The following is a 27,339-nucleotide window of genomic DNA, read 5'->3' as shown; positions in this document are numbered from 1 at the left end:
AAGAAAACATAAATTAGCCATCCACATACTAATAGGATATTTCTTCATCCTAAAAAAAGAGGAATGTGATTGTTTTTGAATTTGGGTATCCTAACCAATCCAGGGTGAGCGATTCAAGTTTTTTGAAGTCAATTTATGGCCGGTGATGACAAGCGGAGAAGAGAAGGATGGTTGGTTGATTGAAGAAGAAACAGAAAAACAAGTGATTTCCCTCGAGAGCAAGATAACGTGATGGTGATGAGTGGTTACTTCCCCGGGAGCGGGCATTTCCTTTCGGAGACCAGAGGAATAAGGAGATCAGCTTCCCATCACCCTGGGCAGTGAGGCTGGGTCGGGGAGATGGGGCTCCTGCCTTTGGTCTGGGAGGTCAAGAAGTCACACGTCGTGCTTCCAGTGCTGGTGTGGGCGTTGCGACCAGCTGTGTGTTTCCTCCACCTCCTTCCTCTCCTCTGACCCCAGTCGCCTCCCGTGCAGGGGAAGCGCAGAGAGGCAAGTGTGCAAACTCACTTAAATGCCTGGATTATAAATTGAATTGAGAAAAGCCTCAGCTATTAGTGCACGCCTCGCAGAGGATGCAGGGACGAAGGCCTTGATGGGAGCCGATGGGCAAACACAGCAATTGCCATGGAAGGACCGAGTGAAGACACCCAGTCTGGAGTGACCTTCCGCTGTGCCCACAGAGGACTGGAGACCCCGCATTTACACCTCACCTGACCTTCGGGGCCTTGCAGCCATCAGTAAAAAGATGGCCACTCTTGGACACACGACCCAAAGGCCTACAGGAAACCATTGCTATTATGCTCATTTTCAAAGGGAAAATTCCCTTTCTAGAGTGGGGATCTTTACCAAATTGCTTAGTTACCAAGTATGTGTTTGTAGTTATATTTATAAACTCAGTCCTTCCCTCTCTTATTTCAATCACCAGAAACCCTCTTGGTTTACTTCCCGGGCACGGCTTTCAGATCAGGCTGCCAGAGGTGCTCCTGTCTTAGAGCTGCACAGGGACAGCTGTTCCCCCAGCACAGCCATTGCCTTGTTCAGAGGCCAAGCTAACTCATCACAAGCTGTGCATCCATCGCCCCACTCCCTTCATGTCCCCAGTAGACTTGTGTTGAGCACCTACTGCGCCAGCCGTTCTGCCGTGCGCTGGGGACGCCTGGACAACGTGTAGTAAAACTCGACAACACGCGAGGCTCAACCCCAGGGACCTGACATATCCTGATTTCTTTAATCCTCACAACAGTCCTATGGAGAAGACATCAATGTTCCCATTTTACAGAAGAGCCAATAGAGGCACAGACCACTTTAAGTAACGTGGCCAATGCCACAGTGTGACTCAGTGTTGGCGCCGCGATCTGACCCAGGAATTCTGATGGCAGAGCTCCTGCACTGTAATAAGGCCTCACGATCCAGCAGCAGGACCAGGACACACCCGTAGGTCATTAGTGCGGGGCAGCAGGCCGGGTGACGTCCTAGAGGTGGACTCAGGGGACCGTGGGCCACAGGCGGAACAACTTTACCTGGGGTCCTCTGCACTGAAGAAATGATGTCCCCAGTTTCTCTCACTGGCCTTTGAGCCCCAGAGCCATCATGACAACGTCTCAGATGTGCCCAGGGCTTCAAGACCAACTTAAGACATGCAGTGGTGAGCCAATGAAAAGTGGCCTGCAGTCTGCGTGCTGTGTGGACATAAGCCTCAACGTGGCCACTGTGCCTGTGGGTGGGTTCAGTACCTCCACAGCTTTCTTCCTGGCGCAGCAGAGAGGATGCGTCATCTAGAAAAAGTATCATTTAAGGCCGCGGCCCTGGACACCTCGTTGCCCCCAAGGAGCTGCTCGGCCTGGCCCCTTAGCAGCTGGAACTTTCTCACCTTACCCTGTTGCTGAGCTCTTGCTCCCCACCCACCCTCTGGACCACAGCATCTGCTGCTGTGGACACGCACAGGCCTTCACTCACAGACATTTATCAACACCTATCAGGTGCCAGGCACTGGTCCAGGCGCCGGCAATACTGCAGTGAACAAAACAGGAGAATAACTGCCTCCGTGGAGATAGCAGAGGACAGATAACAAACAAAATGCCTAAGGAAAGTATACCCCCTTGCTCTCCAAATCTGAACTGAGTTCCTATGTTCAAAGAATGTCAGTCAGACGCTGAGGAACGCTTGTGTAGAGTGTGATGATAAAGCTCTGCAGAGATGCAAAGCAGAGAAGGGTGAGGGGAATGCGGGGTAGGGGTGGGGCCGCAATTATAAATGGCCTGGAAAGGCTTCACTCAGAAGGGGTCTCTTGAGTAAAGGAGAGAGTGAGCCATGCAAATAACAGCAGCAAGAGTATTCTAGGCAGAGGGAACAGCCAGTGCAAAGGTCCTGAGGCAGGGGTGTGTGTGCCTCTCACGCCAAATGTTCCAAGGCTGTTGGAGAACCATCCAACTTTCTCCCCCCGAGCACAGTATCCTGGAGTCTGAGCGGCAAGTAGCAGGAGGGCTTTGCAGTCAAACAGAAGTGGGTCTGAAGTCTCGCTCTTCCACATACCAACCATGAACAAATGAACTTCAACAAATTCCTTCAACTTTCTGAGCCTTTTCCCAGTCTGCCAAATGAAAAGTTACAGAACAGAGATGGAGCAAAATAAGGGGCAGTTACACATGTGCTTCAGGGGAAAGGAGAATCTCACTTTACCCCAGGGTACCATTTTCTGGGGCAGGGGGCGGTTTAGAGGCAGGATTCTAGAAGGGTACCTGGCTTCCTCATCATTCCGTTACCCACCTGGACACACCTACTGCCAGGGGTAATAATAATGACAAGAACCTCACCTACCGCCAGGGGAAGGACGTGCAGGCCGCTAAGCATTGTCATGCCTGCTGCCTCACTGGGACACCTCAGCCACCTTCCAAGATTGGTGGAGGATCACCCTTGCTATTCTACTTGCACGTAAAGATGCTTGAACTGCAGAGGAGGGAAGTGACTTGGCTAGTCAGTGACAGAATTGGTAAATCAAGGCCATAAGATGGGATTTAAGGGCTCCAACAAAGGGCTCCAACAAAGAGGGTGGTGAACAAACAAATAAAATAAAAATAAAACGACCTCTTTCCTAACTTAGCTAAAGGTCAACCCCATCAGTGGTCAACTGAGACTCTTCTAACTTTGTTAGCTGGTCATGTTTCAATCTCATTTAATAGTTTATCTTCAGACTGCCTGCCTGGACCTATGCAGTTCTATCTGTAGAATCAGGAATCACAGCATTTCCAAGTTAGAAAGGCTGTTTGAGATCACTGAAACCAGCTCCCCCATTTTACAGATGACAACACCAAGGTCCAGGGAGGTTTGGTGGCAAGTCCAAGTTCCCTCTTCTACCAATGTAGAGCAGGGATTAAAATACCTCTGCTGTCTAGCAGTCTAAACTACTACTGCCCAAACCCTCGGGAATCTCTTCTCTAATGTCATGCTATTTTTGTACTAAACATAATATGCCCAGAGATAAAATTTCTGAAAACCCTACACTTAGTTCAGTAGTTTTAATCAAAACAGCCCATTCTCTTGTAACTTCCTAATTATGGTTTCTCTATTTGCTTCTGTGACTCCTTCACACTTGAGTATTTTTTACTGCCTTTTATACTCATTCTACATAAAAGAATCCCATCTATTTCTAAATGTGCCTTCTGTCTTTGACAGCATCTGTTGCTGACCATCCTATGACCTGATGGTCCACAGTGCCACCTCTAGAATTCGGTGTGTTTGAGGAGGGCATATGGCACCAACTTTGATAGTGATTTGAAGGAAGAGCTGAGTTGGGAGGAGAATAATTACGATTACACATTCTTTATTAGCCTTCCTTGTTCATTTGCTAAGAATAATGTTGAAATAAAATCTTCCAGGCTAGGAAATTGCCTGTGAATGAACCCTTGGCATCACCCTTTCAAAGAGCCATCTCCCAGTATTCACAGACGTATGCAATTTTCTACTTGGTTAACTAATCACATATAAAATGGTAAAGCAAGTGCAGACCAACTAAAGAGAGAGCTGAGGATCTGAGGATCTGAAGTCTTCTTTTATTTAGCCCCACTGCCGACAGCTCCAAAGAAGCTTGGTCCAATCACTAGGGCTCCTTTGTTAAGGACAGAAGGAATACTTCTTCCTTTGTAAGCAGTAATGTAAGAGCAAGCTTGTCATTACTTTGAATGACTCCTAAGTGTCCAACAGCTGCATCATTTTATTTGTTCTGAAAACTCAGAGGAGGCACAATGAACTCAACCAAAAGAGTGGGGATGGTGGGGGTGGAGGGGATTCAAGAAAGGTTTCCAGAAGGAGCTGAGTCTTGAAGAACATGCAGGCACTTGCAGGCGAAGAGCAGGGGAATGGGTTTTCCAAGCAGCAGCCATAAGGGCATGACAGTGGGGGTGTGAGGGGACCGCCCAGGTTTGGTAGACGTGGCTCATGATAGTCTTTCTCTGCCAGGTGAAGGGACTCGAGCCTGTAGCAGGACGTCCTCACTCGGGGTCCAGAAAGGGAGTTTTGGGAAATTTTGTGATCGTCTTAAAACTGTGTCTGCTTATTGTTCATAAACTTTTCAAAGACACATGTGACCCTCAATATTTTAAAATCAACTGCTGGAGAAGATGAGAGCCGTGGGGAGGTTTTTAAGGAAAAGAGCAACCTAGTCATGTTTTTCCAGGTCTCTCTAGTGAGGGTGTGGAGAATAGACCCCAGGGGAGCAAGGCGGGAGGCAGAAAACTAGTGAGAAGAGTGATGGGGGGATCCCAGGGGAGAGGGCGGGGGGCAGGGGAACGAATCATGAACAACAGGAGGGCATGGCAGAAGAGTTTAGAAACTGACTGGGTGTGGCAGGCGGGAAAAGAGAGGAATCTGGCAGGGTCCCCTGGATTTCTAGCTTGGGTAAGAAGCCAGATGAGTCAGGGAAACCACTGTGAAGCGAAGGTGATGAATTCAGCTTCAGACACTTTGTACTTAAGTTTCCCATGGGGAAGATGCTCAGAGATGGTTAAAAATGCATCCAAAGCTTGTGGGGTGATCCGGGATATAGATAGAAAATGCCATTAACATGTATTTAGGTGCCAGTTAGAATAATGAAAAAATAAATTTTCTCTAGGGATAAAATGAGGCAGGAGAATGCAGACAGGTAGGAGATAGAAGCCTGTGATACATCAACATTTAAAGAGTGGAGAAAAGGGCAAGTCATGAAGGAGGTGAAGGAAATGACCCAAGGAGGGTGAAGGAGGATCACAATGTTCGAAAGGAGTCAGTCCAGTAAGAGAAGGCTGAGAAATTATTCACTGGATCTTGCAAGTAGAAAGCTACAGGTCACCTTAGCTGGAACAATTCCACTATCTTGATTTAGATGGAAGAAAAATGGTTATGGGTTTTCAATGTTTGAAAAGTAATGAAGAAGAAACGGCTAGTGTCTTGGTCCATTTGGGCTGTTGTAACAAAATACCAGGGACCGGGTGACTTATAAACAGAAATTTACTTCTCACAGTTCTGGAGGCTGGAAGCCCAAAGTCAAGGTGCCAACAGATTCGGCATCTGGTGAGAGCCCACTTCCAGATTGCAGACTGCTGACTCCTCACTGTGTCCTACGTGAGGGAAGGAGCAAGGGAGCTCTCTGGGGGTCTCTTTAGAAGGGCACTAATCCCATTCATGAGGGCTCCACCCTCATGACCTAATCACCTCCCCCAAGCCCCACCTCCTAAGACCATCGTATTGGGGATTAGGTTTCAACATATGAATTTGGGGGAGGCAAACATTCAGACCAGCAATGAGTGTAAATCACCATGTGGAGAATGTGAGGTGAGAATGAAAGAGAGACAGTGGTAGCCAGAGATGGAGCAAAGCCCAAGGAGCTGGAGTGTGTTCACGCCTGTGAGGGGACAGTGAGAGAGGGAAAAGGACATGCAAACACTGGAAGGAGGGTGAAGCCCGAAGACATGGGCCTCTGAGGAGACAGTGACCTTTGTGACATAGGTCAGTTTTCTTTTTCGTTTTTCTTTTGCATATAATTAAAGTGTGTGAATTGACAATGTGATATACATATACATTGTGAAATAGTCACTACAATCAAGCTAATGAACACATCCATCCCCTCACATGGTTACCGTGTGTGTGTGTGTGTGTGTGTGTGTGTGTGGTAAGAATACTTAGGATCTACCCTCTTTGCAAATTTCAATTATACAGGACACTGTTGTAACCTATAGTCACCATGCTTTACATTAGATCTCCAGAACCCATTCATCCTGCATAACTGAAACTCGATACCCTTGACCAGAATCTTCCATTTCCCCTACCCCAGTCCCTGGTAACCACCACTCTACTCTCTGCTTCTACAAGTTCAGCTTTTGTAGATTCCACATATAAGTGAGATCATACAGTATTTGTTTTTCTGTGTCTGGCTCATTTCACTTAGTATTGATATAATGTCTTCCACGTCTACCCACGTTGTTGCAAATAGCAAGATTTCTTTCTTTTTTGAAGCAGAATAATATTCCCTTGTACATATAGACTGCACTTTCTTTATCCATTCATCTTTCAGTGGACACTTGGGTTGTTTCCCTATCTTGGCTATTATGAATACCACTGCAATCAACACGGGAGTGCAGGTATCTCTTTGAGATCCAGATCAATTCTTTTGGATAAATACTCAGATGTGAGATGGCTGGATAATATGGTGGTTCTATTTTTAAAGTTTTAAGGAACCTCCATCCTGTTTTCCACAGTGGCTGCATCAGTTTACGAATCCCACCAACAGTGCTCAAGGGTTCCAATTTCTCCTCATCCTTGCCAACGCTTGTTGTCTTTTGTTTTTTTAATAAGCTATCCTAACAGGTGTGAGGTGATACCTCACTGTGGTTTTGATTTGCATTTCCTTCATGATTATTTGTATTGAGCACCTTTTCATGGATATGTTGGCCATTGTTTGTCTTTTTTAGAAAAATAGGTCGGTTTTCAATGGGAACTGGGGAGGGTTTTTTTTTTAATTTTATTTATTTTTTATTGACATATAGTTGATTTACAATGTTGTGTCAATCTCTGCTGTACAGCAAAGTGACTCAGTTATACACATATATACATTCTTTTTTTATATTCTTTGCCACTATGGTTTAGCACAGGATATTGAACATAGTTCCCTGTGCTATACATTAGGACCTTGTTGTTTATCCATGCTAAATGTAATAGTTTGCATCTACCAACCCCAAACTCCCAGTCCATCCCTTTCCTGGAACTGGGGAGTTTTAGAACCAAGTAGAACTTTAGAGTGAAGCCATCCAAGCCCTTCAATTGCTGGAAGGAGCTAACACACAGTAAGGATCTGGGCTGCCCAAGGTCACGGAGTAAGGGGGTGGCAGGCAGAGCTCTTTTTCCTCCAGGAGAGAACGGCTGTTCAAGTTTTCGTTCTTGTGCTTCTGGAAATAAGCATCTGAACTGCCAGTGGCAAGCTTCATGGGGTTGTAGTTGGCTAATAACCTTATATCTCTGCGTCCAAAGCTGAGTTAGCCACGCACGGCTCATGATCGATCACTCCCCAGAGACCATGGCCAGTGCTGTCTGCCAGGGGTCATCCCCACAATTAGTGTGGTTTCATTTCTTTGTCATTGACCTGGAAGAAAGAATGGAGAACACACCCGTCTAGCTTGATGGATGCTGCCGAGTGAGGCAGGGAAGTTAACATCTTGGAAGAGAGATGAGGAATTCAGTTACTTGGATGAGTTAGACAAACTTTTCGAAGGGGGAAAAACCCGAAAAAACAAAAAACAAGATGAAGTTCGCCAGGAATGAAATTAAAAAATAGCACCACGTATGCACAGAGGATAAAGATTCTACAGGTAGAGCTCAGGAGGAAGAAATGCAACTATGAAAAGACAGTTGCTTTCAAAAGTCAGAAAATTACTTTTCCATTACCATCAGTTTTGGTCTCAAAATAGAAACAGTATTATATCTAACTTAGATCTTTGCTCTTCTAATTGAGCTTAAAAGAGCCAGGAATAAGCAAAAAAATGAAAGGAGATGGGATATATACCCTACATAGGAAACGTAAAGAATAGAACAAAAATGTTTGAGGACTATCACGACCATCCCACAATTTTCTAGGAAACAGCTATCATGTGAACATATCAATAAATGAACATAATGTCTTAAACTACTGTTTTACAGTATTCAAAGAATAAGTATTAAGGAAACTGGTTTGTCCTTCACTTTTTAAAAGAATTACTGAAGCCAGGAGTGGTGGAGTTCAGCTGGTCTACAGAGAAGAGCCTCTTGCCTGGAAGAGTTATCAAAATAGACAGTCAAGAGAGGCTGCAGAATTTCCTTCCCTGGAAACTGTTAAAAATAAAAGCACTTGGTTTACTGCTCGTGTAAATTCACATCTGGAGAGCAATTTGGTTATTAAAGGTCTCAAAAGGCTTGTAAATATTCATATCCCTGACCCCAAAATTCCATGTGCAGGACTTTATCACAAAGCCTGAGTTGTAATTCCCACTCCTTTATTTAATGGTTCTGTGACACTGGATATCTCTGAGCCTGATGGATTTTCTTGATCCATTAAATGGACTAAAAATATCAAATCAAAAATTGGGTTGAGATAATCAAGATATGTACCTATGTATAACTGAACCACTTTGTTGTACAGCAGAAATTAACACAACATTGTAAATCAACTATACTTCAATAAAATAAATTATTTAAAAATAATCAAACAGTGCATGTCCTATGTTTAGCATAGTAACTAAAAAATAATAAACGCTTAACAAATGATAGTTGTTTACAAGGCTATTCTTATATGCGGCCACTTAATTATGTAAAACTAGAAAATAATATTAATTGGATAATAGGTAATAAATTAAATATATATTGGTAAATCCATGCTATAACAACTGTTTAACTACTAAGATAACATCATAAAAGATTTGAAAAGTGGGAAAAGTTCATGATATATTTATTTGTGTATTCTGGTGCATTCTCAACATATGTAATTTATAAATCAATCTGAAAGCAATACCACAAAGTTTTCTCAGGGGTTTTATCTGGGTGGTGCAATAACAAGTGACTTTTTCGACGTTTATGTTTTCCTGTATTTTCTGAATTATCTACAATGAACACACATTACTTTTGCCATCAAAAATTACGAATTGAATGTTCTATTTTAAATTTGGGTTCTAGAATTATCTAGCTTGCATGTATTATTAAGCTAGCATAACTCTGTTTTGAAAATTCCCTAAATATTGTTCAAAATAATCTCTGGGAAGAGGTTCAAGTTGGAATTTAGGGTTCTGCTTCAGAGCATGCAAAGACCCCCAGCCATTAAGTCCCCACCAGTAGCTACTAGGCAAGTGCCTGCGGGAGAGAGATGCTTCCCTAGGATTTAAAAATGAAGTGGAAAATCACTTCTTTCCTGTTTCAGAGAATAAGCCCGGAGCTTGGCATGAAGAAGTAGCTCAAAGGCCAGCCCCATCGCTACCTTTTTATCATTTGCATGACAGGGGGAACAAACGAGATTCTTAGAAGAGTGGGCGGGACCTCGTAGGAGACCAGTTTTGTTAAAGATGCGGATTAAGATTCATTGGAATAATCAAGCAAGCGTAGTGAATAAATCTCTTATAACTGAGCTGGGACAGGAGTCACCGGAAGTTGTAGGTCCCAGATCTATAGACTAAGACCAATTGAAGATTCGCTCTGAGATCAAATGTTAGACCAGTTTTAGATTCAATTCTTAGATAATTATTGGTTTTTAGTGAGAGCAATATAGAAGCTAAGTTAGGAGTTAGGAGTTTATTTCTTTTAACAGCTTACTCCATAAGAATATATACTCTACTCTTTAATGTTTGTATTTTTTAAATATAGTTTTCATTTTGTAAGTATGGTTTGGAAAATTCATTTTGTACGTATGGTTTGGTATGATCTAGATCTCAGAACAGACATGTATATTACATCTTAGAGTTGGGAAGGCAGAAAGGGGCTCTGATGGCTGCTGCCCCCTGGTGGCAAGGTTCCAGCACCGCAGAGAAGGGGCACCTGTTGCAGAGACCCAGGTGACAGATGCAGGTTCAAGTTTAGAAACATCAGATTCAGGGATCAGTCACTGCAAATGTCCCACATTGATTTAAACACTCATCTTTATGAGACTTTGCCACGATCCTGGCAGCTGTGTTCACGTCCCCGTATCTCTTGCTCCGTGCGGAGCTGGCCGGATGCTGCATTTGTGCTCGCCGCCTGGAGAGAGGCTGGTGAGCAGCCAGTGGGCAGAGCCCCCTGGATGCTTCTGTGAAAGAGAGAAAACAGAGACACTTCCCAGAAACACGGTGAAAAAATCGCCACGCACAGCTTAGTGGCTAAAGAAATTCCAAAACGCAAGATAAAAACCGGGAGAGACAAAATGTAGAGAGTTGATGATGTTCTCCTGCAGCTCCAAATCTCCCCCTGCTCTCCGCCCACTCCCACTGACCTTTCCCGCTCCACACATCCAGACACCCTCTCACCATTCACCTTCCTTGAAGGCTTGTGACCTGAAGTAATGACTTTACTCCACCATTGCCCATCCATGGCGACCAGGAAGTGACTGGGTCCCCATGGGTCAAGGGAGTTGACTGAAGGGCACTGGAGGTCCATTCTGAGCGTGATCTATGCAGCGGTGTGACTAAGGTCCGCAGTGAGGACCACGAGCCCAAGTGAACAAGAGCCCTGGGGGAAGTTCAGGGGGGAGCAGAGACCGGGGTGGTGACAGGTGGGCCCACCCACAGGTTCCCACATAAAGGAAACACAGAGGAAGTCTAACAGTTCTGCTTAGGATCAGAACTCACATAGCACCGGGTGGCACACAGGCTGGTGAGGACAATTCATCGTCCCCAAATCTCTATAGACGGTTTATAATGGGAGCAGTAATGGTAGATGCAGCGTGTTCCCTTCAGAGAACACTTGATGGGTTGCATGCGTGGCTATAAGTCAATCCAGGACTCAAGGTGAAAATGGCTCGACAGCCTCGCCTACCAGACGAAGAGGAATAAGTCATCAGACTAGGCTGACCTGGAATTGGAATTAAATGTGGAAAGAGTCGCCAGGATTCCAGCAGAAGTAGGAGTCCTCACAACAAAGGCAGAGAGGCAGGAATGGAAACCTTGAGGCTCTGGGGAGTCGTTGCCCAAAACTTCAACGACAACACTGGTGACTTATGTGCATTGATTGCTTACACTGTGAGCCTGACATTGAGCATCTCATCCTCCCCACAGGAAGAATGGTCTATCGGGGTTCCCACTTTAGAGCTGAGGAAGCTGAGCCTCAGAGAGTAGCCTGTGGTGGCTTTGCTGATAAGAGATGAAATCGAGGTTTACCCAGGCACCCTGACTCTAGAACTCAATGGTTTTATTTTACTTTTACCAGCTTTACTGAAGTATAACTGACAAATAAAAATTGTATGTATTTAAGGTGTTCAACATGATGATTTAATATACGTATATATTGTGAAATGATTACTGCCATCAAGGTAGTTAACACATCCGTCACCTCACATGGTTACCAGTTTTTTTGCCTGGTGGGAAGTCTTAGACTCTCCTCTCTTAGCACCTTTCAGGTATACAACACAGACTTATGAGCTCTAGTCACCACACTGTCCCTTAGAACCCCAGACCTTATTCATCCCATAACTGAAAGTTAGATGCTTTTAATAACCCCACTCTACCAGCCCCTTCTAGGGGCCTCCCCACCACCTCCTCTGCATTTCAGTCACTTCAAAAGTGGGCCCGGGGTGCTTGCCTTGGAGAAGCCGGTTTCCGTGTAAATGGTGAAACCTGGTGTGTTTCCCTGCCCTCTCCTCCGGCTCCCTCTGGCGCTGGTTACCTTCTGCCCCCAGGAGCTGCATCCACTCTTGCTCAGAGGGTTGAGGAAAAGATAAGCCACATATTATGACAAGTATAAAATGAAACGTAGGGTTAAACTCAAGTTCGCTTTAAAAAAAAAAAAAAGAGAGAGAGAGCAGATTGAATGGCGCATAATGGTGATAAAATGACGCAATACATGCAAGCCAAGTGATCTTAAACTTAACAACCCGGCTCTTCTAAGGGGACAGTATTGGCTATTCTGGTGGTTTTTCTGTCATTATCCAATAAGCTAAAGAAAGACCTTTGGGCTACTTGCTTCAGCCAACTGCTACAATAACTGAATAATCAGTCCCACCATTTGTGGTTCTGTTACTAGCGTCATTTCAAAAAGAGATCAGAACTATCCACTTATTAGCCTGATCAATGACTCACACTCACCATAAACCCTCCGGACAGCTTTACTGGGCTTTTTACCCCCCTCTGAAGACACCTTGTTCTAACTGAACCACTCTGCAGAATTCAGTCTGTAATGGAGGAGACTGTAAAAGTAGCTGTAAACTTCTCAGATGAACAAGAATGAATGACAAAAATTAAAACAACAAAACTCTCTCCTGATCTGCGCAAAAAGAAGTAAATGAGGCAAAGACTTTTGGGAGAGGGAGAGAAAATAGGGCTGCAGAAGAGGCAAAGGAACAGAACCTTTCAGTGGGCGTGGATGTGTAGGAACAGGGCCCGCACTTTTGTCATGATTGTCACAGGGAGATACAGAAGAGGAGGCTCCAAGGAAGGATGGACAGGTCATTTCTGTATAGAGTTTACCGCCAGTGCCAGTATTAGAAGAGACAAAATCCAAAATACCTGCCGGGGCTGCAGTACTTACCCTGCCTCATCAGCAGCGGGTGAGCCCATCATTCCTAGAAGAAACGAGCCATCCTCAGCTTCCATTCCTGAGCCAAACTCTGCATCCAACTCAGCAGGAGGATCCCTAGCTTAGGTTCTGCAAGCTTGAACACACAACTCATTCCAGACAACTTCCGCTGCACCGAGAGTTCATTCGTTTCAAAGCATTCACTCAAAGGTGTGGTCTTCTTCAGCAAAGGGCAACAGTTGCCCAGGCCGCCATCTTCCAGACAAGTATGCGGCAGGTTAAGGAGCCCTTGCTGGGAACCATCATCTCTAATCTTATCGTAGCTCCTGGACTTTCGTGTATTACTTTGCTGACAACGAGCCAAAGACCCAATTGGAAATGTCGGTTTCCCAACCAGTATGTCTACAAGAACAGAACTCTCATCTTGAAAAAAGGGAACTTCCTATTTATCATGGAATTAGTTTCATGTTTTAAATGGGTCCATATTACTTGGCAAGCATTAAGAAATCTGTGTTTCTTTAAAAACAGAACTTTCCGTTGTACTGCCAAGGTAGGGATGAATCTTCTCTATGGGAAAATTCAGCCACAAAATACGTGGAGGACTGATCATCCAGATGTGCCAGGTGTGTACACTTGTAGAGCAAATAGCACTGTGCCCCCATTTCTCTATTTACAAAATAAGGTTGTTATCATCTTACCAGCCTCATTGTTGTTTCTATTTTTACACAGTAAAGAAAGGCTGATATTTCTTTGTAGAAAGTAAATTGGAATGACGATTTCAGAAATAAATACTAGTAAAAAAAAGATAATATTGTCATGATACATGAAGCCAGACGTGTGTCCTAGCATCTGTCCTAAGGTCAGAACCATGGACACTACCAAGGAAAATGGCAGACCATGGCCCTAACCAAATATGTCTTTGGACCTCCTTTAACCCCCATAAAAGGGTACAGCCTTACAGCTGCCACTTTTTAAAAGTTACAACTTCCTAGATTGATTTACTTGAGGAAACCCCATGGATGGGATAAATGAAATATAATTAGATGGGGCAAACTCAGCACCCTGCCATACAGATACCAGGTAAGCTCTGCGGGTACAGATACAGCGACATTATGGCAGTCACCTAATTCCTTCTCGGTGCTGGCCGCTGGCTGCCTTTGTAGTCCAATTCGTGTCATTTCTTCACTGGCTTTTGAATTACCCGTCTCCTTTGCTCTTCTTGGTCAAGCAAATCTGTCTGAAGCTACTTTTGGCTGGCTCTTGCCCTTCAGAGTATGGAAGAATATGGTCCTTCCCCTCTTTCATGTGAACAGGAAGTCAGACTCTCCCCCAGCAGAATTTTCCCTCACTTTATCCAGGACCCTCTTCGTGTGTGCCCTGCACAAATGGATTGACTTCGTGAAGATGGTCAGGCTCCAGCAGAAAACTACCCCTGAAACTTATTATGAAAAGCAGTTGTTAGGCTTCATCCTCAATCAACTTTTTGTTTAGAGAAAACAGTGAGAGTTATTCACTTCTTCTTTGAAGGGATATGAACCATCACCAAACCCCACGCGAGGCCTTGAGCACAGTCAGAGCTAAGAAATCTTTGCGTGCCCAGCACATACGTCAATTAAAGGTGAAGACTAGCATAACTCCTCTGTCTAACAGTATCAGTTACTACTAGGTCATCAGAGTCCTGCTTTTGCTCCTCTTGTCAACTTTCCAAGTTGCATGAAATAATCTTATTATTCTACCTACTATAAACTCCTTCAGAGTTTTCTGTTCTCCGTAGTGCCTATCACACATCTTTGCCAATAGTATATAATGAATAAATTTAACAAACACATTAATAATCAGTGCAGTCAGAGATTCTTTTGGGAATGGTAATTTCATAAAATTATACTTGCAACAAATGTACACTTTCCAACTTTAACAACTTACCATGGCACGAAACAGACTTCCGTTTCCCCAATTTGCTAGTTGTTGTGTCTTTTGCATATATGAGCCTCCAATCTCTAGCTGGAAGATGTTTACAACATTCCCAGAAAATTCTTTGATTAATTTTAAGGCCTTGAGCTAATGTCAACACTGGAACCTGATTATACATGTAAATTTCAACAGAAATCGAGAAGTACCTCCCAGGGGCCATTAGCCTCTTCTTCCTGAGCAGAACCCCAATTTTTAGTTGGGATCATTGATTCTCCAGCCTTTCTAGCAGCTCAAGGTAGGTATGTGACTGAGTTTAAGCCAATGACATATGAGCAGAAATGCTGTGTGCAGCTCCTGGAAAGTGTCTTTGGTGGGAAGGGGCTGGCCCTTCTCCTCCTCTTTCCTGACGTCTAGAAAGAAAAGTTGGTGGCTGGACCTGGTGATACAGACTCATTCCATTTCACCTTGGAAATGGAATTCACACATAGTAAGACACAGTATCGAAGGCAGCAGGAGTGCTGACACTTCGGGGCCACCCACCAGCCCCCGACTGCCAACCTCTGGACTTCTTCTACATGAGAGATAAAGACGTCTACCTTATTCAAACTTCTGCTGGGGAGAGGGCTTCTCCGTTGCTCCCAGCCAGACCTAATTCAAAGCAAGCTCAACCTGACATAATAAGCCCTACAGCCTTGCAGGTGTGTTCTTTAAGTTGGGGAAAATGTTGTGATGCAGATTATGCTTAATGAGTCCACTCGGAGGGACTCCATCAGTGTCAGCAGTTAAAGAAAATTCAAGTCCGCAGGGTCTAGCCCCAGGTAGAAATTTCTAGCATGCTTTACAATGTACAGCATAAACTGACTTAGCTCAATCCTAAGCTCACACCCATGTCAAAACTTCCCTCCCTTTAGGAGAGGTCCACATTCCTTTTGATGCTGGGTGAAATGCCTGTAGCTGCCCTCCAGCCCTGCCCGTTTTCCAAGTGGGACAGTGAGGGAGGCACTGAAGACCCTCTCTCCAAACGCAGTTCCTGTTCAAGATGAGCTCCGTTCCCGAGCCTTCGCCGGGGACTCGTCCCCTGCCTGTCCCAGTTCCTGAGACATATCATCCTTCATTTCTGAAGGGGGGAAAATGAATTAACGCTTTGTAACCGAATTCCCAAACAGTTGCAAGGCCCAGATTGATCCTTTGCTGAGATTAGTGAGAGGGGTAAACTCAATATGGGTCCCCACTGTCCTCAGACCCACACGGCCTATTCACAGGGCATCAGGGTTCACGCCCTTCGGAATACACACTTGGGGCTCCCTGGAGTCACCCGTCAAACATTTCTGTCTGAAACACATCAGGGCCCATTTATTAGCTGTAGCGAAGCTCCTAATTTCTTCTTTAAAAACAAAAAATCAAAAACTCGATTCAGTATGATTTCCCACATTCATCAAGGCACTGGGGCCCTCGCCAGCCAACTTCGGAGTCACCTGGTACCCTTCAGATTACTAACAACACCCCCTGATTATTCACATACAAAATATTTTTAGAATACTGTGTAGTTGTTAGGGTGCTTGTAAACACAACGCGCCCCTGACCCCCTTCCCAGAAATAAGAAAACTCTAACCAATTAGACAGGCTTTTCTCCTAAACAGCGTCTGCTCTGAATCCCTACATCCTTCAAAACCTCCTAAGCATTCACCCTTCACCTCTCTCCAAGAGCAGGGCCCATGGACACATGATGTACATTCTCTTCACCCTACTCCTAAAGTTCTCCCCCAGGGCCTGATGCCTGCAAGGATGGGCCAGCGTGCATGCGGCCAGGGAGCTCGCATCTCCCTGCTGCTGGAATGATACCTCCCTCTTCTAGTGTCTCCTTCTGCCTTCCTCTCTCTCTCTGTTCTTCCCGTTTACAGAGAACCTCTCAGCCTCGTCCTCCGCTCCATGCATTTGGAACTGGCTCTTCTTCGGCCCTGGCTCTCTTGTGCTTCCATGTTGCTTTCCTCCGGCAGGTCTCTGATTGCAGAGGCACCTGCTTTTCCCACCTCTCCCTTCTCTGAGCATCGCTGGAACGTCTCTCTAAGAAGATGTGGTTGTATGAGATAGACTGTGTTGAGGAAATGGGAAGATCTCACGTTTATTGAGCATTTACTATCTGCACATAGGACATTTTTTTGGCCCCTAGTACATTTTCTCATGTAATACTCACAGCCAATCAAGGTGGTTTGTATTGATATTCCCATTTTATGAAAGAGAAGAACTGGGGCTTTGAGTGGATAAGAGACTCTACCAAGATCATAGCATGTGCTGAAGTCGGCATTCACATCCAGGGTTGTATGACTTCACAGCCTGTCTTTCCACTACAGTCTGAAATAGGATATCTCTAAAAAAATAAATAAAATAAGACATCTCTGACAAATACATTAGAAATTGTTACTATTTACCAGTTACCTAAAAATGCAATTCAATTAATTTTACTCTGGATCCATGGAATTAAGGCAGTGAGGGAAATAGTTTGTCTAATTTGGAAAAGAGAGAGAGTTGGGTTTTTGGAATTTTTTAAACTTGAAGTCCCTTAAGAGGGTAGCATGCCAATTTTCAGGACCAAGCTAAGAAAGAAGCATTTAAATCCTAATTTCATTTTAAAAGAATTAAGTGTTTTATTAAGGTCTAAAATAGAGCTTAAGACATAGAGTCCAAAGTTTAGCTATCCTGAATTTAGGCAGGAACAATACAACCAAAAAGAATTTAAGTAATAATCTGGATAATTGGGGGAAATATTTTGTAAATTTAATATATAAAATAAAGTTTGGCAACGGAAAATTCCCACTTCACATTTGTTATGCCAGCAGTGCCTTAGCTACATCCTTTTAAACTCATACTTTAGTTTCTAGAATTGCCAGCTTCCTCTAACACCAATACTTATGGGAAAGGAAAGGACATTTGCTTTCTAATATGTGCCTTCTTTGTTTAAAGGAAAGGAAAGAAGGAGGGTTAGCCTAGGTGAACATCTCTAAGATTCTTATTACATATGTGGAAAATGGACTGAAATTGTCAAGAAATTGATTTCTATAAAACTGGGAGGTCTCCAGGCAGGAGTGACTGTGGATTTATTCTCAGCAGTTGAAGTCACTGGTTTATCCTTTTTCTTAAATTTTTCATCTTCAGCTTTCAGTGCTGTTGCCAAGTTCCACGAGAAGATGCTTAACGACATGTTACTGGGAGCAAAGGGCCCCTCTGTTGTATGAAAGTAATCTCCCCAGTCCCCTCCCCATAACACCAAGGCCTTCAACAGACACATAAATTCCATTTCCGTATGTGGCCTGGAATGCTTGTTGTCATCACGCTATTGTGTCTGCTATAAATATTTGTGTTCTGGAAAAGCAACCGCTTATAGCTCCATAGGAAGCATGAGCGACCCTCGGCCTTTTCTCTCTTCCCATTTGTATCATCACCTCCATTTCCTTCTCTTCTGAGCAGCTTTAGGACTGCAGGAAATCCATAAGTGAACACAGCTCCACTGTACCAGAGAAAATTCCGGTCCCGGCCCAAGGCCCAGAAATGGGATTCAGTGGGGTCCTCCTAGAGCTCAGGCTTTATCTCCTCAGCATCCTGGGCTACAGCCCGCCCACGTCCCACCGGAGGAGAGAGGCAGAGAAGGAAGGTTAGGGAGGTCTTTATTGGGAGTGGGCGGGGTGGGACTACCATTAGTCCTGAGCCTCCAAAACCTCTTAATTCTGCTCAGCCTGCCTGCCTGCCAGATTCCAAAATACTGTTGGCTGTTTCACCACACAGATGAAGCTTGTCTCACATCTTCTTAAGTAAATACAGATCAGTGTTGTCATGAAGTATTTTAAACATACAGAAAAGTAGAAAGGATACTATAACAAACACCCGCTCTGCTCACCCAGATTTTTAAAGCACTGAGGACACAGAAACATCTGGGCAGGTGGATGTTCCAGATCAGCTTTGTAAGTCAACCCTGCCCCTGATTCACTCCACTGTCTGTTTTGGGCTGCCCAGGGGTTTGCATGGCATGTATCAGCTAAGATGTGTAAAAAGCATATCTAATTCTTTGAGCTGATGAAATATGCTGTGTAATAATGGTATATGCTCCTCCAACAGAGCTCACATCTGCTTTCACACCCAAAATATACCTGCAGCATCACCAGATGGAGGCCCTGAGGAAGGACTTCTTTTGCACGGATGCATCACAAATTGTGCTGACTTCAATGGTCACGATTATCCTAATTTGGAGCTGAAAGAAATCCCCAGGCACATCCAATGCAATTGTCTCATTTTACAGATGGCAAAAAAAATGACCCTTGTTTTTCCAAAGAAGACATACAGATGGCCAACAGGCACATGAAAAGATGCTCAACATCACTAATTACTAGAGAAATGCAAATCAAAACCACAATGAGACATCACCTCACAGCTGTCAGAATGGCTATCATCAAAAAGACAAGACATAACAAGTGTTGTCAAGGATGTGGAGAAAAGGGAACGCTTGTGCACTGTTGGTAAGAATGTAAATTGGCGCAGACACTATGGAAAACAGTACGGAGGTTCCTCAAAAAACTGAAGCTAGAACTGCCATAAAATCCAGCTATCCCACTTCTGGATATTTATCCAAAGAATACGAAAACATTAATCCAAAAAGATATAGGCACCCCTATGTTCATTGCAGCCCTATTTACAATAGCCAAGATATAGAAGCAACATAAGTGCCCATCAACAGATGAATGGGAAAAGAAGACCATTGCATGGTCTATACATGCAATGGAATACTACTTAGCTATAAAAAGGATGAAATCTTGCCATTTGGGACAACATGGATGGACCTTGAGGGTATTATGCTAAGGGAAATTAGTCAGATGGAGAAAGACAAATACCTTATGATTTCATTCATATGTGGAATCTAAAAAACTAATAAACAAAAACAAAATAAATGAACAAACCAAGCCAAAGAAAAGCAAACACATTGATCTAGAGAACAGAGTAGTGGTTACCAGAGGGGAAGGGGCCGTCAGGTTGAGGGTGTCAAAATGGGTAAACGGGATCAACTTTACGGTGATGGATGGAAAGTAAATTATTGGTGGTGCACACGTTGTAGGGTACACAGAAGTAGAACTATAATGTTGTACACATGAAACATAATAATGTTATAAATCAGTGTTACCGCAGTTAAAAAAATAAGTCTCAAAGGGGTTAAGTAGTGTCCCCAGGATCACATAAATACTTAATGGAATCAAGACTAGAAGCTCGTTCTCCAGGACCACTCAGTCTAAAGTTTTTCCTGTCATCACAAAATATTGCTTTCATGAAGAGTAAAGTGAAATCCATGTGTACTTGCTTTAACCATCGACAAAGCTAATTCAAGGAGCAAACGTGGTATTGGCTGCCCTGCCTCTTTTTGCAATGTTTGCTTCCTTTCAACCAGGTTCCTGGGCCCCAAGCTCTCTCCTGATTGCCCAGAATCAGCCCTCTGCAGTTTGTCCTCTGGGCTTACCTCACTTACCCCTTCAGCACCATTCTGGTCTCCTTCCCTCTGCCCTTTTCTGTGCCTGCCTACTCTGAACAAGGAGTAATCTCTAACAGTATTACACTGTTGGGTGAACGGCCCACTGGTGGTCTTCAACCCTCACTGCACTAACACATCCCCTCCCACGTGACACCGAACCTCCTCCCTACCGTCATGGGCCGGGATCAGCTGACTGGGCCTTCTCCATTCTCTTTCCCTCCACTATCATATAATGTAAGGGCAGTATCCAAAATGCAAAAACACAAAAAAAGAAATAATATACTGTGATAGAGAAGGAAAAGACGTAGCTCATCCACTAGTAGAATAACCTAACACTGGAAAATAAAGAATAGGCTATAATTCTCATTCTTCTCTTGAGCTTATTTCCAAGTGACTAAATCTCCTGAACATTCGGTCAAGGCAGTGAAATTGAATCTGGAGATACCAAGAAGACTTTCACACCCACACTTTCATGTCAGGGAGAAAGAGGCATCTGGACTTCTGGTTACCTGGGGTCTTGATACTCAACATGAATCCAGACTGCGTTTCCCAGGTGCCTCCTGACAGGCCCCTGCTCTGCTTTCACTGGCAGGACCTCACCTCAGGATGATAATAGTGCCTGACTCCACGCAGCCTGGACGATGGGGAGTAGCCCTGAGTTCTGGTCCGGAAAGCGGTCTGCCCATGGCATTCAGAGCTCCTCCATCAGCCACCCCAGAGCTCTGGGGAGACCTGATCTCCTGCCGTCTCTGGCCTCAGGCAGCTGCCCACTGCTTTCAGGTGGACTCATGGGTTGGAGTAGCTGAATGCAAACATCCCTTTAACTTTAACATCCTGAGACTCTCTGCTTCCATTTTTTGCAGAGCTGGGGCCCCTGATATTCTCAGAGGAGTTTCCCTGAGTTGGGTCCACTAGGCCCTAGAGAATCCCTCACTGGCCCAAAGAATCCCTCCTTTCTTCTCCTCACCTTAGTTCCCAAGTCCTGGCAGCTGGGCGAGAGAGGAGAAAACGTGCACGTGTCAGTGAGGGGACCCCCATGAAAGGGACAGCTCGCCACCACTGACTAGAACATACTGAGGACCAGGCTGGTCGCTGGTCCTTTCTGAATGCCGCAGAGACCCTCATCACTCCCTCCATCCTCTCCAGAGAGGCAGGTTCAGAGATTACGCCACCTCCAGACCCTGCCACGCCTGTGTAGCCTGACAAGTTACTTAACCTCTTCCAGACTCAGTGTCCTCCTCTAAACGAAGGAGGACAGTTAAACGTAACTCACAGGGCTGTTTGCAAAGAGTAACTGAGAAAGTATGTGTAACTCTCTTAGCACAGTGCCTGGTACCCAGGAAGCAAACAGTATGAGCTGCTATCATTCACCAGCGGGGCTCACAGAAGCTGAGGACTAGAATAATCTTGGGAGTATTATTAGATGGGTCCAAAGCCATCTTGCTTATAGTTCTCTCAGTTAAGCTGAAAACACTACCATCTATAAGTGTCCATTCAGCCTAATTCCCTTTCCGAGCAGGCCCTCAGACTTGGGTTGTGTTTCACACAGTAGTTCCATAAATTTGGTGTAGAGCATCCTTCCCTTTCCTTTCCTATATTTTTCTTTTTCCAGCCCTTTGGATACTCAACAGAGCCTCATCTAAAACTGACTTTTGTAATCCAAAAGCTTGTAATGACTCATATCAAAAGCTTTCCCCTCACCTTCTCTCGTGAACCGCGGCCTCCCTTCTGACAGCTCAGTGGTCCTCGAGAGGCAGAGGGGCCTATAAGTCATCTCAGGTATAGAAGCTAACGAGGGGCCACATCACCCGGCCCCAATGACAGGGAAACAACTCACACGACGAACATCTTACAGCTGAGCTGAAGAAATGTGGCTTCTGCTCTGGATATGAATTCATAAATGGGTTTTCTTACTAGGATTCTCACCAGCTACCCTGACGCTTCTTGTCATAAGACACATATGCAGTATCCATTGATCCTGAGTCAGTTAAATTCAAGGAATCCCAAAATAAGGTTGCTGAATCCTTGGGTGAAAAATGTACTTAGAGGCAGTGCCACATTTATGAAATAGAAATTCTATTTTCCAGATCATTTCAACTCAACACATATTTACTCAGCACCCTGTGTGCGAGGCTCGGAATAGGCATTTTCGTGTACATTTTCTTGTTTAACCCTCATATGCCCCAATAAGCAGATCTTCTTCTGTTTCAGTGAGTATTTCATGAAGGCAAATGTAAACAACAGTACAGGGCAGGACCAGAGCCAAAAAAAAAAAAACACCAAAACTGAATTGTTATCAGTTCAGTATAGTATTCATACCTTTCTCAACTTACGTGATCTAGAAAAAAAATGTTTCATTAGTGGCACTAAAATTCCATACAGTTTTACGTAAAAAGGGTTGATTAAAGTGGTTTTATTCTGAGCAGACAAATATATGATAAGCCTTTAGTTACTATTTTATTTGCATTATCTTTTAAGAAGGCAGATGGGTAGTAGAAACTCAGAGAGGTCCTGTGAGTCACCGAGATTTTCAGATTTTAATAGTCCGCTCAGCGTGACCAAGACACAGCAGGGCCCAGGAGGGGGTCTTACTGGAGTGACTGTTAGACACGACTGAAAGCAGGACACACACGCATCCCTCCATCCCTCCAGGGGGTCTGCCTGGAGGCTGACCGTGACCCTGGGGTGCCGATCTCAAGTGGCGACACCGAGTTGTGAAATCTTAGATAGACCCGGGGTGGATGGACAGCTGCTGTCAATTAAAAACAGCCCAAGGAAATGATCGTTCTTATTGCTGGGTGATTTATAGCGCTCTCTCTGATCTTCTGCCCTGGGAACCATGTGCTTCAAGACATCTTGCACTGGGATGAGAACACCCGGCTACAATAAAGCCTTATTTAGGTTAGTGTTTATTGAGATGACTGGAGGCCTCCCCAGCCTGGGTAGGTGGGTTTCAGCAGGGTTTTGACAATGTTGGGAAAGCCAGTTCTCGGGTCTTGCCGTGTAAATAAAGACACATTTTTGTACCATCCAGTTGTGGGTTAGCCCCTTGGTAAATTGCTGACATTCAGCTGAACTCTTAGGGGTTCAGGATCCATTGTTGGCTCCCCCTCCCTCCACCCAGCAACATCCTCATTTATTATTCATCCCTTTTATCGAGCTTTGCGTCCACATATTGTGTATGCTAATTTTGGATATTAAGCTAAATAAGGCATCAGTAGAAGGCAAATCTCCTGGAACAGATGGACCAAAAGATAGATAATAATTTCTGTCTTTTACAGGAATTAGGCCATTGCTTCCTGCCAACAGTGCTGTGGTGGAAAGCTGCCTGTGAATAAGTATGTATGTTTCAACTTACCTGGGGTGCTGTTCCCGACATGTGGACGCAGCAGGACCTGTGGCCTTTGGAGGAGGTATCCAGGGGTGCGTCCTCCTCGGTGGCTGCCGAAGCAGAGGAAGGCAGCCCTTCCTGAGTCTGTGCACGCCTGGCTATCCTCTGCTTCCCAGTGGATTCTCCTGTATATTTGCTGACAGCAGAAAATGGCAGTACTATTTCTCACTGTAAATGGCAATTTCAACTCCCTGGTTTCTAATCTGCCTCTTGAGAGTACAGTCAGGTTCCCTTTAGGTGATCAACTCTGGGATTATGTTGATGCCTCAGGAAGAAGATAACCCTTATTCCCTGCCCTGGAGGTCCTGTCTGAACTGTTGGTCAGTATCTTAATGTCTGGTGGCTTGACATCAAGGTCTGAGTCAGCCTGAAGTAACCACCATCTTCCATACAGACCTGAGCTAGTCCAGCAGACAGACATTTCATGTTTGACATATGCCATCTTTTTCCAACTGATAAGTGCCTGCTCATCCTTCTAGCCTCTGCTCAAGTGTTAACCTCCTCTGAGAAGCCTTCTTGGGCTCTCAGGCAAAGTCTGGCATTTGCTTCTCCACAATCCCATAGCACTGCACATATCATTAGCACGTATTGCTCTTTGTTGCAAAGTCTACATAATCAATTCTCTTCTAAAATATAAGATATTAAGGATGAGAGTCAGACTTCCTTATGTCTGTGCCCTAGGACCTACATAAAGACTGGCACATTGCTTGTACTCAACTAATTAACGTTTAAGTGTAGGGTTTTTTAAACAGGGATGAATGGTTGGATCTTCTGGGGAAATTTTTCAAAATGCAGAGGCCTTGGCCCTTCCCAAGACCTAATGGATCCAATCTCTGGGGCTGCATTTGGGTAATTGTGTTCTGGAGATGCCTTCTCAGATGAGTCAGATGCTGCCCATGATTACAAGCCTCTGCTCCTGAGATGCTGCTCCAAATTTCATGCGCTCACACTACTGACATCACTCATGGTGTCTGGAAGCAGGAAGTCACCGTGAAGAACCCAGGTTCCAGAGCGAGAGGGATCTGGATTCAATTTGTAGCCTTAGTCTATGAGTCTATTGCCAACCAACCATAGGAACTTGGGCAAGTTCCTAAACCTCTCTGAGCCTTGACTCAAAGTTTGTAAAAATTAAATGAGACTATGGATAGTACATAGTAGACACTCAAACTGGTGCTGATCGTGTCTGTAACAAATCAAAGTCTCAGGCATATTCTTTCCATTCAATCCTATCTATCATAATAATGATGATCTTTCGTATATTTGCAAAGCTTATTATTCTTCTCACAAAATGTTCACATCGTTGACATCGTTTAAACATCTTAGTTACTCTGAGAAAAAACGGCAGAGAATGTCTTCTCTACTCACTTTATACATGAGGGAATTTCATTTCATGGAAGTGTAAAGATTAGTGTAACATTAGCTGTAAAGATTAGCTTTTCATTAGGGAGAATGAAAAGGGAGAGAAAGAAGACTTGATTATGATCAAATCAATGTAGACTTTTAAAGACTATTATTTAGTATATGTGGAAACCTACTGGCCAGGTAATTCAAAGACCTCTTTCACTAAACGTCTTTATAAGGAGAAGGATGGTTGGTAAGAATGACTCATGTTTACCTTCATCCTTGCTTTGCAGGTAAGGAAATATTCACAGATGTTATAAGGATGTTCCTTCTACCTGTCAGGCCCATCATTTGGTCTGATGGGACTGATGCCTTACACTTCACAGAGAGCTAATAGGTAATGGCTCAAGCAAAGAGATCACAGGAAGGACAGACATCCAGGCTGTGCTTGTGCTGATCCTCCTTCCTCTTCTGAAGCCACACTCTCTAGAAGATACTTGGCAATAAAAAATAGAAGAATAAAGATCGGGAGAGTTAAGGAGAGGCATCAAGACTGGGAGGGGGAAGGGTAAGCTGTGACAAAGTGAGAGAGTGGCATGGACATATATACACTACCAAACGTAAAATAGATAGCTACCAGGAAGCAGCTGCATAGCACAGGGAGATCAGCTCGGTGCTTTGTGACCACCTAGAGGGGTGGGATAGGGAGGGTGGGAGGGAGGGAGATGCAAGAGGGAAGAGATACGGGAACATATGTATATGTATAACTGATTCACTTTGTTATAAAGCAGAAACTAACACACCATTGTAAAGCAATTATACTCCAATAAAGATGTTAAAAAAAAAAGACTGAAAACAGAACTGAAATACTTCAGCTATCTTTGATAAAGACCAGAAATCTCAAAGCATAAAACATTTTCAAACTTGCAACTGAAATGGAGAAAAAAAATGAATAGTAAGAAATGAAAGCATGCCCAAAGCATTGCCTCAGCTGTCTTGGTGTCCTCCCGAAACAGCGTTGAAAGTCTCTGTGCTGAGAGAAAAGCCGCATCTGGATGCTTTGGAGGCGTCCCTAATGACCTCATGCTCCTTCACTGAGCTCATCTTGGATGGTTTCATGAATAAGCAAATCATGTTTCATGTGCTGCTTTTAATATCTGTCCTTGTTTTCTGGCTTCTCTTGCATAACCTCCAGAATGATGTCAGTTCCAAACTTCCCTGAAAGACTATTTCTGGGGAGCTCTCATTTTGCCATTCTGATTATCAGTAGACTCTGCTGAAGTCACCCCTTTGGTGAGTTTTTCCATGTCATGCTCCTCTCAGGTAGCTGTGATGGAGACTGGCTGGTTGATCTTCCAGCTGCATCCCCTTCCCTCCTGGACATCCAGCTACTCCATTTCCCAGCATTAGGGGCACCCATGTGACTGAGTTCCAGGCAAAGGATGTGGGCAGAATGATGGACACTATTTCCATTCTGGCCCATGAAACCCTCCCACATGCAATATGAGTTCTGCTTCAGTCCTGTTGAGTTTGAGGTGCCAGTGAGACATCCAGAGCTGTGTGTTTGGAGTTCAGGAGAAAAGTCTGAACTTGAGATCAAATCATTGACAGAGATGTGATTGTCCAGAGGCTGCAGAATGGTACCTCCAGAAGACCACCAGCACTTAATAAGTAAGGCTACCCCAAAAAGCCAGAGATGTATTCTAAGAAGGAAAGAGAAAAAGAAAAACAAGGTGAACTTTTCATGGAAATGAAGGAAGGAGAGAGTTTCCAGGAGGCAGTAATCAATAGTGACAACTGTCACTGAAAGTTCAATAAAATGAGGGGAAAAAAAGATCTGTTAGATTTGCCAGTGCCAAGGTCTTTGACAGCATTGCCAGCTTCTGGTGGGGGCTGGGGAGTGGGGGCTTGGGGGTATAGAATACAGTCTTCAAGAGTTTGAGAACTGAAGGAGAAGACAGGGTGTAGATGGGGAGTGTAGATTCTTGATGTTTATGAGGGAAAGGAAGACAGAAGGAACATAGTACAGAGAAAGGTATTTTAGTGGGAAGACAAAGTAAACTGGAAAATTGATCTGCATTATCATCCCAATTTTGTATGTGGGGAAAAGGGTGGATAAAGCGAGTGAGAAAGAACACACATACAAAAAAATTCAAACAATAATATACAAAAATGTTAAAGGTGATTATCTTCTAGTGGTAAGTTGATTCATGGGTTTTATTTTCTTTCTTTGGAATTTTCTTTATTTTCCAAGTTTTCTACAGTGACTACTGTATTACATTGGTACCAATAACAGGTTTTGGTTTTTATTTTTAGTGACTCAAGCATGATTAAAAGCAAAGATCGAAGAGAAAGTGGTAAGAAGAAAAAATGGGGAAGAAGAAGTTTGTGAAGCAAAATTGTGAGGGAGGTGGGAGAGCAGCAATTCAGCTTAGTGGAGAATGTTCTCATCTGATACTTTATCTTCTCAAGGCTGTGGCTGAGGAAGAAGCGGGAA

The 27,339-nt window shown here is 44.1% G+C and overlaps 1 protein-coding gene and 1 pseudogene across 2 annotated transcripts in view; both read right to left on the bottom strand.

Moving 5' to 3' along the window:
- LOC309667378 (coiled-coil domain-containing protein 86 pseudogene) overlaps positions 1–27,339 on the bottom strand; it is a 307,112-nt pseudogene that overhangs the window by 129,659 nt on the left and 150,114 nt on the right. The gene's annotated exons all lie outside the window — the stretch shown is intronic.
- Positions 13,388–27,339, bottom strand: part of LOC309667293 (uncharacterized protein) — a 94,298-nt gene continuing 80,346 nt past the window's right edge. Inside the window, exon 4 of the mRNA XM_082475678.1 lies at positions 13,388–26,545. Within this exon, the coding sequence (XP_082331804.1) occupies positions 26,125–26,545 (421 nt within the window). The 3' untranslated portion in view covers positions 13,388–26,124. The remainder of the gene's footprint in view (positions 26,546–27,339) is intronic.

The sequence above is a fragment of the Balaenoptera physalus genome (assembly GCF_965194825.1).
Source record: "Balaenoptera physalus genome assembly, chromosome: 9".
NCBI lineage: Eukaryota > Metazoa > Chordata > Mammalia > Artiodactyla > Balaenopteridae > Balaenoptera > Balaenoptera physalus.
The sequence above is the reverse complement of the archived record's forward strand: the minus strand, read 5'-3'. Positions and strand labels throughout refer to the sequence as shown.